Source organism: Chlorocebus sabaeus, chromosome 25 (assembly GCF_047675955.1).
Source record: "Chlorocebus sabaeus isolate Y175 chromosome 25, mChlSab1.0.hap1, whole genome shotgun sequence".
Lineage (NCBI taxonomy): Eukaryota > Metazoa > Chordata > Mammalia > Primates > Cercopithecidae > Chlorocebus > Chlorocebus sabaeus.
In genome coordinates, this window is record NC_132928.1 from 43808045 (window position 1) to 43820452 (window position 12408).

The following is a 12408-nucleotide window of genomic DNA, read 5'->3' on the forward strand; positions in this document are numbered from 1 at the left end:
TGAGCCTAGATCCCACCACTGCACTCCAGCCTAGGTGACAGAACAAAACTCCGTCTCAAAGGGGGGGAAAAAAAAGGAAAGAAAATTAGGAATGTGAATGCATGCATTTAAAATGTTCTTACCATAGCTGAATTCTTAATCCACCGACGTTCTGGAATGGGATTTCCAGCTAACAGAGTACAGGGCAAAGTAAGCTGCTGTCCTTCAATAACATTGGCCACTGAAGGGCTGATTCCAATAAGTGGAGCAACTAAATTAGAGAGAGCACAGGCACTTTCAACTCTATTTCACCCAAAAGAAAGGTAAACCACTTTACAGGCCCCAAAGACTATAAGTTATGCTATAAAAATTTGAGTTTTCAGAAACAAAATATTTACATGAAAATGAGTATGATTTTGAAAGTAAAAATTAAAGTCTCCTTCTAAGTAGGGGGAATGCAAAAGGACAGGTAATACATTAGTGTAGAAGTAAAGAAGGTAAAAAGGAATGCTTATGACATGGAAGGCCTGAAATGTCAAGCCAAGATATTTGCAATATATTCAGTAGACAAATGGAGAGTAACTGAAAACATTTATAAATGGAAAAGTGGAATCATCAGGATCATTTCTGGGGGAAATATTAATCTGAACACTAAGTACACTGGAAGAAATGGGATCAATAAGGATGCTGTTGTAATAGCTCAAGCACATAATACGAGGTTGACTCTCTTAGATGGAATGGTAAAGGAGTATTGTAAATATATCCTTCTCTAAGAATTAATGAATAAATTTAACATAAAGTAAAATCCCCAAGAGATTTTACTTAGAAAATTTATACATAGACAAATGAAGACATATTTTAAAAACTGTGTAAAAGGTTATTAATGAGAAACATGTACTGACAGATATAAAAACACATTAAATGCTATAATAATTTAAGCAATGTAGTACTATTTCAGAAATACAATTCTGAGGAATAGACATGGGGACATAAACTTACTATGTGATCAAATGGGTATTTTAGTCAGTGGGAAGATAATATTCAATAATACATATTGTGTCAAATGTCTTACTACTCAGAAATAAATGATATTATATTTTTACCTATCATACACAAAAATAACTCCATATTGACTAAAATAACAAATGTAAAAAAGGAATCAGAAAAGACCACGACTCTAATATGTGTGGGTGTGCGTGTGTGTGTGTGTGTGTGTGTGCATGTGTGTATTCATATTTAGATTTAAAACAATTTATTTATATTGCCCTTCATTTTGGAGCAGATAATCTCTAAGGTTATTTCCAGGACTAACACTCTAAGAAATATGAAATGTGGTAGGGAAGGGAAGGCTGGTCTAGTAATTAGTTATTTATCTTTTTTTTTTAAGTGGCACAGGCAAGAGATGACATAGTAAGAGAAGTCTAATGATTTTGAAGACCGTGGTATGTAGACATTCAATTGATCTTACCAAGTCCGGTCACTGTTATTGTTGTCTCTGACTGGATCTTTCCAAACTGGTTTTCAGCTTCACAAATATAGGTTCCTTTATCGCTTGCCCATAAGTCTAAAAGGAAGAACTCATTTACTCATCCAATACCATCTATGGAGCATTAACTATGTGCCAGAAACACTGCTGAGATCTGTGGATGGAAAGTGTGCACTGCCTTCTGGTAGAGGAGGGGACATACACAGAAACCAGCAGTCACACTACAGTGAAAAAGTACTAACAAAGAGTTCCAGACAGTGAGTTCTGGAAACAGAGACAGAAGTGACTGCATGAAGGCAATTGGAGAAGGATTCACATTGAAGTAACATCTGAGTGAGTAGAATAGAGGAAGGGCAGTCCAAATCTAATAGATTACAAAAGCAAGAGCATGACTAGAAAAATCATGGCCCGTACAAAGAATGGAAAGCTGCACCATCAACGAACTCTGCACCAACACCCTGTTAGAAGCTTGCAGGGGAGATTTTTTAGTTAATGCAATGACTGGAGAAGTCTGCTGGCATTCAGTGGGTAAAAACTAGAGAGATGATACATGGGGCAGATTTGCAAAGAAACAATTTTCCGAAGTCCAGCACGATTTTGAAGCTCCCACTGAAATGTGTGTATTTCATAACTTTGTTTGTAACTACATGAGTCTACAACCTAATTCTGTATGCACTGAAGAAAGGCAGAACTTTAGTAATAATTGCACATCATCTTAGAAAATCACTTCACCAGTTTAGAGTTTTTGAGTCATCAATCCTATACTCCTGCGTGAGCCTGCATTTGAGCTATTGAATTCCTAATGATGCCACATAAATGTATCTTCATATTGTGTAGACAATGCCAGAGTATTTACATAAAGAAATATACAATATTTTAATATAAATTACTTTCCCTCATTTTTCATTTGTGTTAGATATTAACATAATTTTTATGTAGTTAGATCAAATATATAAAATTTTTCCAGATAATAAAATGATATTACAAAATATTTGTAATTAAAGAGGGTATTGGAGCCATGAGGATGGGGACTACTGAGTTATAGGTTGTGTGGGGATAGTCAGGAGACTGAAGTTGAAGAGGTGGGCTGGTACCTTCTCAAGAGCATGGTTTTGTCTTGTGAGCAATCAGGAAGGAAGGAGAGAATTTTAAATAGGGGAATGGGTGTAACCTTGTAAATATACGACCCAAAATAAGCAGTTTAATCTATTGATAAGATTTGAACAGAGAGAAGTGCAGCTTTCCAGTATGAATAGTTCCATACTATCTCAGATAAAGAACCATGACAAAGTTTCTACTCCTGTGCTAACCATATGCATCTAATTGTAGAACTGCATCTGGTAAACTAAGTCAGCATCCACTCTAAACAGCAGACATTCATTTGGAAATAAAAATTCAGCAAACCACCCGATTAATAAATCATACATTAGTTCTAACCAGGATATTTTTTGTATTCCGAATTCTTGGGCTAATTTGTGCAGAAAAATAACATACCATGAGAACCAAGTTTCTAATCACTAATTTCCTTTCAGACAATTTAATTTTGACAATTAGGCAACTGTTGCTGAAGATATTAAGCTCTTTTATTCTTCCTTTTCTTTCATCTCCTTTAATTAATTTGTTTCCAGGTCTCACTTTTTATCAACATCTGGGTTGTTTTTCATCATCACTCTTTGAGTTTTTCAATGTTCCCTTTCTCTCATCTCTCTTCCTATCTTGTAGCAGTGTTGTTCTGAAACAGTACTTTCATGTACTTTTTCCTGCCTATCAAACTTGGAATGGGGCTCTCTAACTTCTAGCTCATCAAATCCATTTTTTTCACCTGGACATTCAAGTCATGCACAATCTGACCCAATCTGATGTGTGTTTCCTGGTAGCTCCTTTTATGGGCATCCACTCAGAGAACAGACTGCAAACTACCTGGGTGAGGGACCCTATATTGACTCTGTCCACCATAGAGTTCACCACAGAGCTGAACACTGAAGCACTTGTTAGTAGACAATGTAATTGATATCTGGAAGTTTAAGTGGCCAATGTACATTTAATATTGTTAATAAACTTGGGCCAGGCATAGTGGTTCACAACTGTAATCCCAGTACTTTGGGAAGACGAGGTGGGTGGATCATTTGAAGTCAAGAGTTCGAGACCACCCTGGCCAACATGGTAAAACCCATCTCTACCAAAAATACAAAAATTAGCTGGGTGTGGTGGTTCACACCTGTAATCCCAGTTACTCGGGAGGCTGAAGTCGAACTGCTTGAACCTGCGAGGTGGAGTTTGCAGTGAGCCAAGTTCATGCCACCGCACTCCAGCCTGGGCAACAGAATGAGAACACGTACCCACCCAAAATATAAAAATGAAAATGATTAAAATAATTAACTTAGCAGTAACTGATTGAAAGCTTTCTATAAAATACCCCAAACATCCCATTATTTTTAAAAATGCAATTAATTATCTAAATGCTTTTCCTCCTCTGGTAACACCATGCAATTATTCTTAGCATTATTTGAAAAAATAGAAGGTGCTTCCAAATATCTGAATACTGAATAGTTTATAAAATATTTAGATGAGAAAGTATTTGGCTTTTGTGGGGGTGGTAGGGATCTTTTGCTTCAGGCAGATACAGCTTTTAATAAAGGAGTTTCCAAAGCATCCCTATGTTGTTATGTACTGTTGGAGAAAATAAGTAGTAAACTAATAGTAATGTTTTACCTTTCTATACAACAATTGTTTCAAGAATCAAGGAAATGTGACCACTGATCTATATAGAGGCTCAGGTGACTCTATTTGCAATAAGAAATGGTAAGGTATGAAGAAGTCATATTGTTTCATGAGCCTTTATGATAAATTAATGACATACATTTGAATAAAATATAACTCATTTATGATAATTCCCAAATATAAAATGCCAGTACTATTTCAAAGTAAAATGCAATGAACATAAAATGTGTTGGCAAGATTAATATATTATTTTAAATAGCAATACCTATGTATAAAACATAAATGTACAATATAAAAGTACATATTCATACAAAATATATTTCCTTCAACCTACTTAAAATAAAGAGAGCTCCTGTTCTTAGTTGGCTGATGGAACTAACTGAAAAAGGTCTTGAGAAAATCGGCATGTTGTCTAATCTTCGCCATTTGATTGTTGGTTCTGGATAACCCTGAACGTAACAAGGTAATGTCACATTTGAGCCAATTTCCATAGATACATCAGCAGGTTCTTGTATGAAAACTGGAGGTGCTGGAAGATATTACAAACAACAAAAAAGTCATTGGTATATCATCCAGGTATATTAAACATAAACTTAAATATTAAACTGTCAACTGATTTAATTTGAATTATTGTTCATATTATATTGTAAATTTACCCTGTTGATATTCCTCTCTTACGTAAAAACAGTGAGTGTTTCTTTTTTGCTTTATAAATGAAGAGAGACACTTAGAAGCCCAACCATTTCCTTAAAGTGATAGATGATAAAAAGAGTGGGAGTTCAAATTATAATTACCTTAAATAAAGAGAACGTTTCATTCTAAAAATTTGTTTTCGATTTTAGTTTCTGTCAAATTGCTCAAACTTTAAGACTATCTTATACATAAGTGGGCCTTATAATAAGATATTTTTGACACTTTCCATAACTTGCTCCTTTGGTTGAATTTTTAAATTAATTTATACCAGAGTTCATTCTTTCATAATAACTATATAACAAGCTAACACTGTTTACTCCTAAATTATATCCTTGTTCAAGATCATATTCTTGCTTCTCATACCTTTCACATTTTTGAATTAGAGAAATTTAAATTTGAGAATAAATAATACAAATTAAAGTAACAGAATGTAGTATTTGATAAAAAGAGAATAGGGAGAGTTTAATGTCTTAGACAGAATTAAGAAATGATTCAGAAACTATAAAAATTATAGATAAGAGGCTACAGATATCCACATAATTCAGGTAACCACAGAGATCAGGGAGGAAGACATAGAAATACATCAGAGGCACATCTTGGCAAACATAAGAATCCTGTTTAGGGAGGATACTGTCAGCAAGTTCAAATAGATGAGGCTCTCAATACATCCTGGAAACTTATGGGTGATGAGACATCAGGCAAGGAGAACTACACAGGGTACTTCTGGAGGCAATGGATGAAACCTGCTCATACAGGACTCTGAGAGGTGTACCCTAGGGAAGGCTCCTTGATAAAGTCAAGGTTAAATCTTGGTTAGAAATGATAATTATCACTTACAGAGTCAGAGGTTGTGTTAAGGGCTGTCCATCATTTATCTCATTTAATCTTCTCATTTAATCTCTATGGGGTAGGTATTGTTATTACTCTGATTTTATAGATGAAGAAACTGAAACACAGATAGCTAATTTGCTAAGTGTCACATGGAGTTGAATTATGGAAGCAGGATTAAAAGCCAAGTCAATTCAACTTTGGAGACACCATTCTTTGCTATTATATTAACTTCCCCTTTTCTATGGCTTCTCACAACTACTCATAGTCATACTAGTTAGCAGGCTCATAAATATTCTTACAGAGATCACTTTTCTTCCCATGAGAATTCTGGATTTGATGTACAGTTGTCTCTTCAGCAGCATTAGTGGTTTTTAGCATAGGTTAAAGAAGCTCCTCCAACTCTGCAGCCTCATCTCCTATTATTTCCCTTTATAAATGTTACTACCTGGGCAATCAGCATCCCTTGTTCTTCTCCAAACAAGGACTGACCTTTCTCTTATCATTACCTTGTTATTACCACCTCCCATAAGTGTAATGTCTGCTATTGATCTCTAGCTGTTGAAATATTGGCAATCTTTTAATCTGGTTTAAAAGGCCCCCTCCTCTATGACGCCATCTCTTACCAGTTGAGATGAGCATGATTTCTTCCCTCTCTAAAGTTTCAGAGAACTCACTCTCTACCATTCTCATAGCAATCACCACATTCAACCTGTTGTTATACTATGTTTGTTTTTTATTTCCTAGAGAGTTTATATTTGTAACCACATTTTTATCTTTTACAGCAGCTAACATAGTACTTTGTGCGTTATTCATGGCCACTGGATATTTGTGAATGAATTTTTGAATCAGTATGACAACACTTCAGTAATAACCCAGTGTGTGTTTGTGTGTGTGTGTGTGTGTGTCTGGTGCATAAGTATATATAACAACCTTGACCCAGTACATTGAACTTTCACATGGCAATTTCAGAAGCCCTCTTATTTATTTATTGAACCCAAACAAATTAAATTAGGTTAAATACCACAATTGAACAATATGATTTTATAAATAAATGGTGTATCAGTGTTTATATTTTTCTTAATCCATCTATATGGGAATTTGACTTATAAAAATAATAGGCAAAATAAACATATTTTAAACATAGTTAATAGAATAGCTCATAGCTTGCTTATTCTAAGTGATATGGTTTGGATCTGTGTCCCTGCCCAAATCTCATGTCGAATTGTAATCCCCAGTTTTGGAGGAGGGACCTGGTGGGAGGTGATTGGATCATGGGGGCAGATTGCCCCCTTGTTGTTCTCGGGATAGTGAGTGAATTCTCATGAGATCTGGTGATTTAAAAGTGTGTAGCACCTCCGCCTTTGCTCTATTCCTTCTGCTCTGGCCATGTAAGATGTGCCTGCTTCCCTTTTGCCTTCTGCCATGATTTTAAGTTTCCTGAGTCCTCCCTAGCCACGCCTTCTGTGGAGCCTGCAGAAGGGTGAACCAATTAAACCTCTTTTCTTCATAAATTACCCAGTCTTTGGGATTTCTTTATAGCAGTGTGAGAATAATACAGAAAGTCTCTAAGACCTAGTTACTTTTCTCTGGATAAATAGAAGTCATTTATTCTAAAGCAGGTGGCTGTTCTGAAAAATGGAAGTTAAGTTTAAAAGTTTCCAGATATGTTAGGCTCAGAGTATGGGCAGGTAAATGCAGTGATGGACAGAAAATAAATTCCAGAACAGCATGAAGATATGCAGAAGCCTGGAATCAACCAAGTACTTGGAAGAAAACCCAGTTTACTGACACATTACAACACAGGCATCAGTGAAAATGATGGCAGATTTCAATTTTCAGAACTAAGAAAGCCAAGAACAAAATGGAATAAAAAAGGGTAAGCAAACTTCAACCTGTACCAACAAAACTCAATTAAGACCGGAGAAGTCATCCGTCGTAAAGCAGCTTTGAGAACAGCATCATGCACAAAACAAGCACAAGGTCAAAGAATATATGTACTGGTGTCACAAAACAAGGCAAATGAGAAGACCAGGCACTAGGTAAGCAGCCAAGGCAGCATCAATGACAAGCAAACCTCAAAAATGAAGCAACTCCTAACACAGCCAAGAAGCTTTTTAAATACTTCCTACTCCTGAATGTAGCCAACATGAACTCCAAGTGAATTACAGTGGGTAGATGGTAAATACATTAATGAAACTAAGGGAAAGGAGAACAGCAGTGAGTGCACTACCATGTATGGGGCTTCTACAGAGCAGGCTGTTTGCTTAGAGAGGTGAAGAGCACACTAAGTGGCTTCCAATGGCAACTCTAAGCTTGAGAAAATGATTTTACCTCCTCCAGTTAAAACATCCCCATCAACAAGAAAGGCATAACATTTCCTATCTTATGTTGTTAAAAGAGATGATCTTTACTAATCATTTAGTATATAATAATCATTCGGATATAAACTGTCATTAAAAATATTGTAGAGTTAACTTATTCTCAACTACAGTTTAATATATCTAGGTTAATTTCTGTGGTTAATGTATCAATGGTTAATTTCAATTTTGGCTTGTTCTTCATAGAGTCTGTTAGGATGATGTTTGATCCTCTGAGATCCTAAGTATTTGTTTGTAAGCATCTTGAGATCTGCACAGGGTTAATGCCACAGTATAACTCTTCTGTAACTTACATATAGATATGGTTGTGTACACACATTATTCTGCAAATACAAAAATCAGAAACAGATTGACCATCTTGCTCCAAAAATTATTCCATAAAATTATTCTAGTTCCCTTAGGGACAATTAAATATATGTACTCCATATGGTGACTCTTGCATTATTTTAGTCAGAGATTCTCTTTCCTAAAATGACTGGACACATTGTTTTGGTTCCACCAAACCACAAAGCATGAAACCACAGTCTAAGACTCAAACCCTGTGTGGTATGGAATGCTACAAATAAAATCACTGCCAAGCCAACTTTTTGTTTGATGTAGCCAGTCCTCTTTCCTTCCAAATGACTTCACAATTCACTATCCCTTTTTACAAAGGATAAAAATCATTGGTAACTTTCCCTGTTGACCTGAAATGTCCATAATTTAAAACCATGATAATAAGTAATAGGAAAAAGGGCATTCACTACAAGAAGCTAGAACTCAAAAATCATGTTAAATAGCCTTTTCATTATTTTTTGATCTAGTATTGTTGATATGAAGTAATATGCCCACAAAAACAACCTGAAAGTTCAAATGATATGGATAAAAGCATGTTTTTCTTCCTAAGTCATAAGCTACTTAAATTTATGCCCAATAGTTTTGGAACTCAAATGAACAATTTTATGCACTACTAAGCTTAATACTTAACTTGTCTCAAGCCCTTTCTTTAAAAAGTTAAGCTGAAACAGTGATTTTCACATTAAAATCCCAATGCTTAATCTTAAATACTAAGCTGCTATTATATAGGCATTTCCATATGATTTTTCAAGGTTCAAAGTATCATAATGACCACTTAATGTGTGAAGTTAATATTCATTTACATGATACATGTTTCATTAAACAGCTTTAGGGGAACAGCAATAACAGCTGATATGCTAGGTGTACGTTGTGATGATATCTCGTTTTATCTTTACAACCAACCAATGAGGTAGGTACCACTTAGATCATTATTTTATAGATGAGAAAAGTTAGGCAGAAAACCCATTCTCTGTCAGAGTCCACCATTTACTTAACCACTATATAAGTTCTGAGGAAAGTTTTGATTTCATGTGTGTTTACCTTTAAACCTAATAGTGATAACTATAATTATCACTACAACTGTGATTTGCATGGTTCTTGGCATTTACATATTACATCTGCTAGAATATGTAACCACAGTGTGATGTGAACAGACAAGGTCTATTCAACCTTTGTTATTCAAGAAAACAAGCTGAAGGTCAAAGAATATATGTACTGGTATCACAAAACAAGGCAAATGAGAAGACCAGGCACTAGGTAAGCAGCCAAGGTAGCATCGATGACAAGCAAACCTCAGAAATGAAGCAACATTGTGAGCTACAATGAGAAAGATCTAACAGCGAATATGGTAATAGTTAATGCAAAACAGAAACATGAATGGTACTGACTTTAATACTAAGTTATTTGGCAATTGTGAACAATGGTCAAGGTTACAATAAACAAATAATTTGGCTTATGTTGATGGTTCTGTCAGGACAATTACTGGAATAAAAGTTGAAAAAGCCATTGTTTTAGAAAGGGTCACGGGGAATGAAGATTTCGAGTATAAGTGAAGATAAAACAAAATTCACTTCTGTTCAAGAAATAAAGCATAAATATGAAACATTTGTTAGGATGTTTCCTAATCCAATGCAAGTCACCCCAGCACAGATAGCGTGAACCCTTATATGGTATATCACTGGACAGAAGAAGGAATCTGGAAATTCCAGAAGCTAAAAGGGATTATCAAGAAGGCAGCAAGTAAGCAAAGAAGCCTGTGCAAAAGATTCTTAGGATTTCTACAAACTTTCAGGGGACTAAGGGTGCAATTACCTTTTTGCTGGGAAAAATTACTGAAACTATTTCTTCTTCTAGAGCTAGACAAGTCTAACAGAATGTTGAATAAACATAAAATATCTGTGCAGGAAGGAGGTAGAAGGAGAACTAGAAAATGTTGAGAATTAAAATGTTGTACTCAGTATATTTCTTGTAAACAAGAATTCTCCATGTAGTGACCCTCTTTATTTGGGCCTTATATTTCTAAAAGCTTTACTGTGTTTTACATCCTGCTGGCTAGTAGATTCAGAGCTACCCTCCACCCAAAGGTTCCAGTCTTATTTTCAAGGCATTTCTCTTAATAACCACAGAGTTTAGTCATGGTTCAAACATGTCTTACAGTGTCCTAGACAGATTCTATAGTGGTCTTTGTGGTCATTTCCAGCTTTGTTGATTCTCCCCCAGGGCATAATCACTAAGAATGCAGAGTGTTCACCAGACAGCTCAGGGGCAAGGGGATCATAAAAGATCCCAGAAAGCAAAAATTTAGCTTACACGAAACAAATATCAAGTTTAGCAGGGCGTAATTTTCATTGAAAGACGTAAAACAGAACTAAAATGTTTTGTGTTACTGTATTCTAAGAAAAACAAAAAGCATTTTCTTTACAGTTCTAACTTTGGCTTTACAAAAACAGTCTGGCATGAATAATATCATCATATACAAGTGAAAATATAGGAAAATTGAATGCAATGTCGTATTTTATAAGTTCTAAGTGACACAAACGTTAAATTATCTTAAAAATTAAATGCCAGATTCCATTTCATACAAAGTGAACTCTGATATATCTGACCACAATGTGAAGGTATTTATTTTTTAAAATAGACATTAGGTAGACAAAAAAGAAAGGAGGACCAAACTTCTTGAGTAACCCATATACGATTGCCTTGCATGCACTGTATCTTCATTTTGTGATTGACATGTTTTTGTAGTACTTTATTTTATACACTGAAGAGTAATTACTATTGGATTTTTTTTTTAAGTAAAAGCACAATCTGATACCTTTGCTGTCATCAACATCTTCAAACTATGGTCTAGGGCCAAAGTAGAATTGCTGGCCTCCAAATGTTGATACTTAGAAATTTGGTGGCAGAATGGATGACTCTTGGTAGGGAAATGGCAACTTGAGTTCAAATATCCAGGTTCTGCCCCTCCCTAACTCTGTAACCCTGATCAAGTTGCTTAGCCTTTATAAGCCTCAGTTTCCTTATCTATAAAAAGGAGATAATTTTAGGATCTCTCCATATAAAAGTTTTTGACACAGCAAATGGTACATAGAAAGTGGCCCGGTGCAGTGGATCATGCTTGTAATCTCAGCACTTTGGGAGGCTGAGGCGGGTGGATCATGAGGTCAGGAGTTCAAGACCAGCCTGGCCAACATGGTGAAACCCTGCCGCTACTAAAAATACAAAAAAAGAAAGCTGGGCATGGTGGCAGGCGCCTGCAATATCAATTACTCAGGAGGCTGAGGCAGGAGAATTGCTTGAACATGGGGTGCAGAGGTTACAGTGAGCTGAGATAGCAGCACTGCACTCCAGCCTGGGTGACAGAGTGAGACTCTGTATAGAAAGAAAGAAAGAAAGAAAGAAAGAAAGAAAGAGAGAAAGAGAGAAAGAGAGAAAAGAGAGAAAGAGAGAAAGAGAGAAAGAGAGAAAGAGAGAAAGAGAGAAAGAGAGAAAGGGAGAAAGGGAGAAAGGGAGAAAGGGAGAAAGGGAGAAAGGGAGAAAGGGAGAGAGAGAGAGAGAGAAAGAGAGAAAGAGAGAGAGAGAGAAAGAGAGAAAGAGAGAGAGAAAGAAAGAAAGAAAGAAAGAAAAGAAAAGAAAGAAAAGAAAGAAAGAACCTCATAAATGCCAACTACTGTTATGATATTAATCTGAAATGCACCCTCTAATTTTGCCATTCTGATGAATAATTCTACCATTTCAAGGTTATTAAACATGAAAAATAACAGATCAATTTCAAAACAAATTGGCCTATAAGATCTGGAGGCTTACAGCCAACATCCAGAGTTATCTTGCCAGTTGCTCTTCCAGCCTCATTGATGGCTACACAGGTATAATCACCAGCATCCAGATCTTGTGTTTCTTGAATCTTCAAAAGTCCCAAGAGAGGGTCAATAATGAGGAATGTTGAGGGCCTCAACTCAAGATCTCCTAAGTCAAAACAAAGGG

General features: G+C 35.8%; 1 protein-coding gene across 7 annotated transcripts in view; it reads right to left on the reverse strand.

Moving 5' to 3' along the window:
* HMCN1 (hemicentin 1) overlaps nucleotides 1–12408 on the reverse strand; it is a 454658-nt gene that overhangs the window by 224141 nt on the left and 218109 nt on the right. For all 7 annotated transcript variants that reach the window (XM_073011674.1, XM_073011672.1, XM_007989160.3 and 4 more), the window contains exons 15-18: nucleotides 12232–12390; nucleotides 4521–4715; nucleotides 1448–1543; nucleotides 123–250 (exon numbers count right to left, since the gene is read on the reverse strand). In XM_073011674.1, the coding sequence (XP_072867775.1) occupies nucleotides 123–250; nucleotides 1448–1543; nucleotides 4521–4715; nucleotides 12232–12390 (578 nt within the window). The remainder of the gene's footprint in view (nucleotides 1–122; nucleotides 251–1447; nucleotides 1544–4520; nucleotides 4716–12231; nucleotides 12391–12408) is intronic.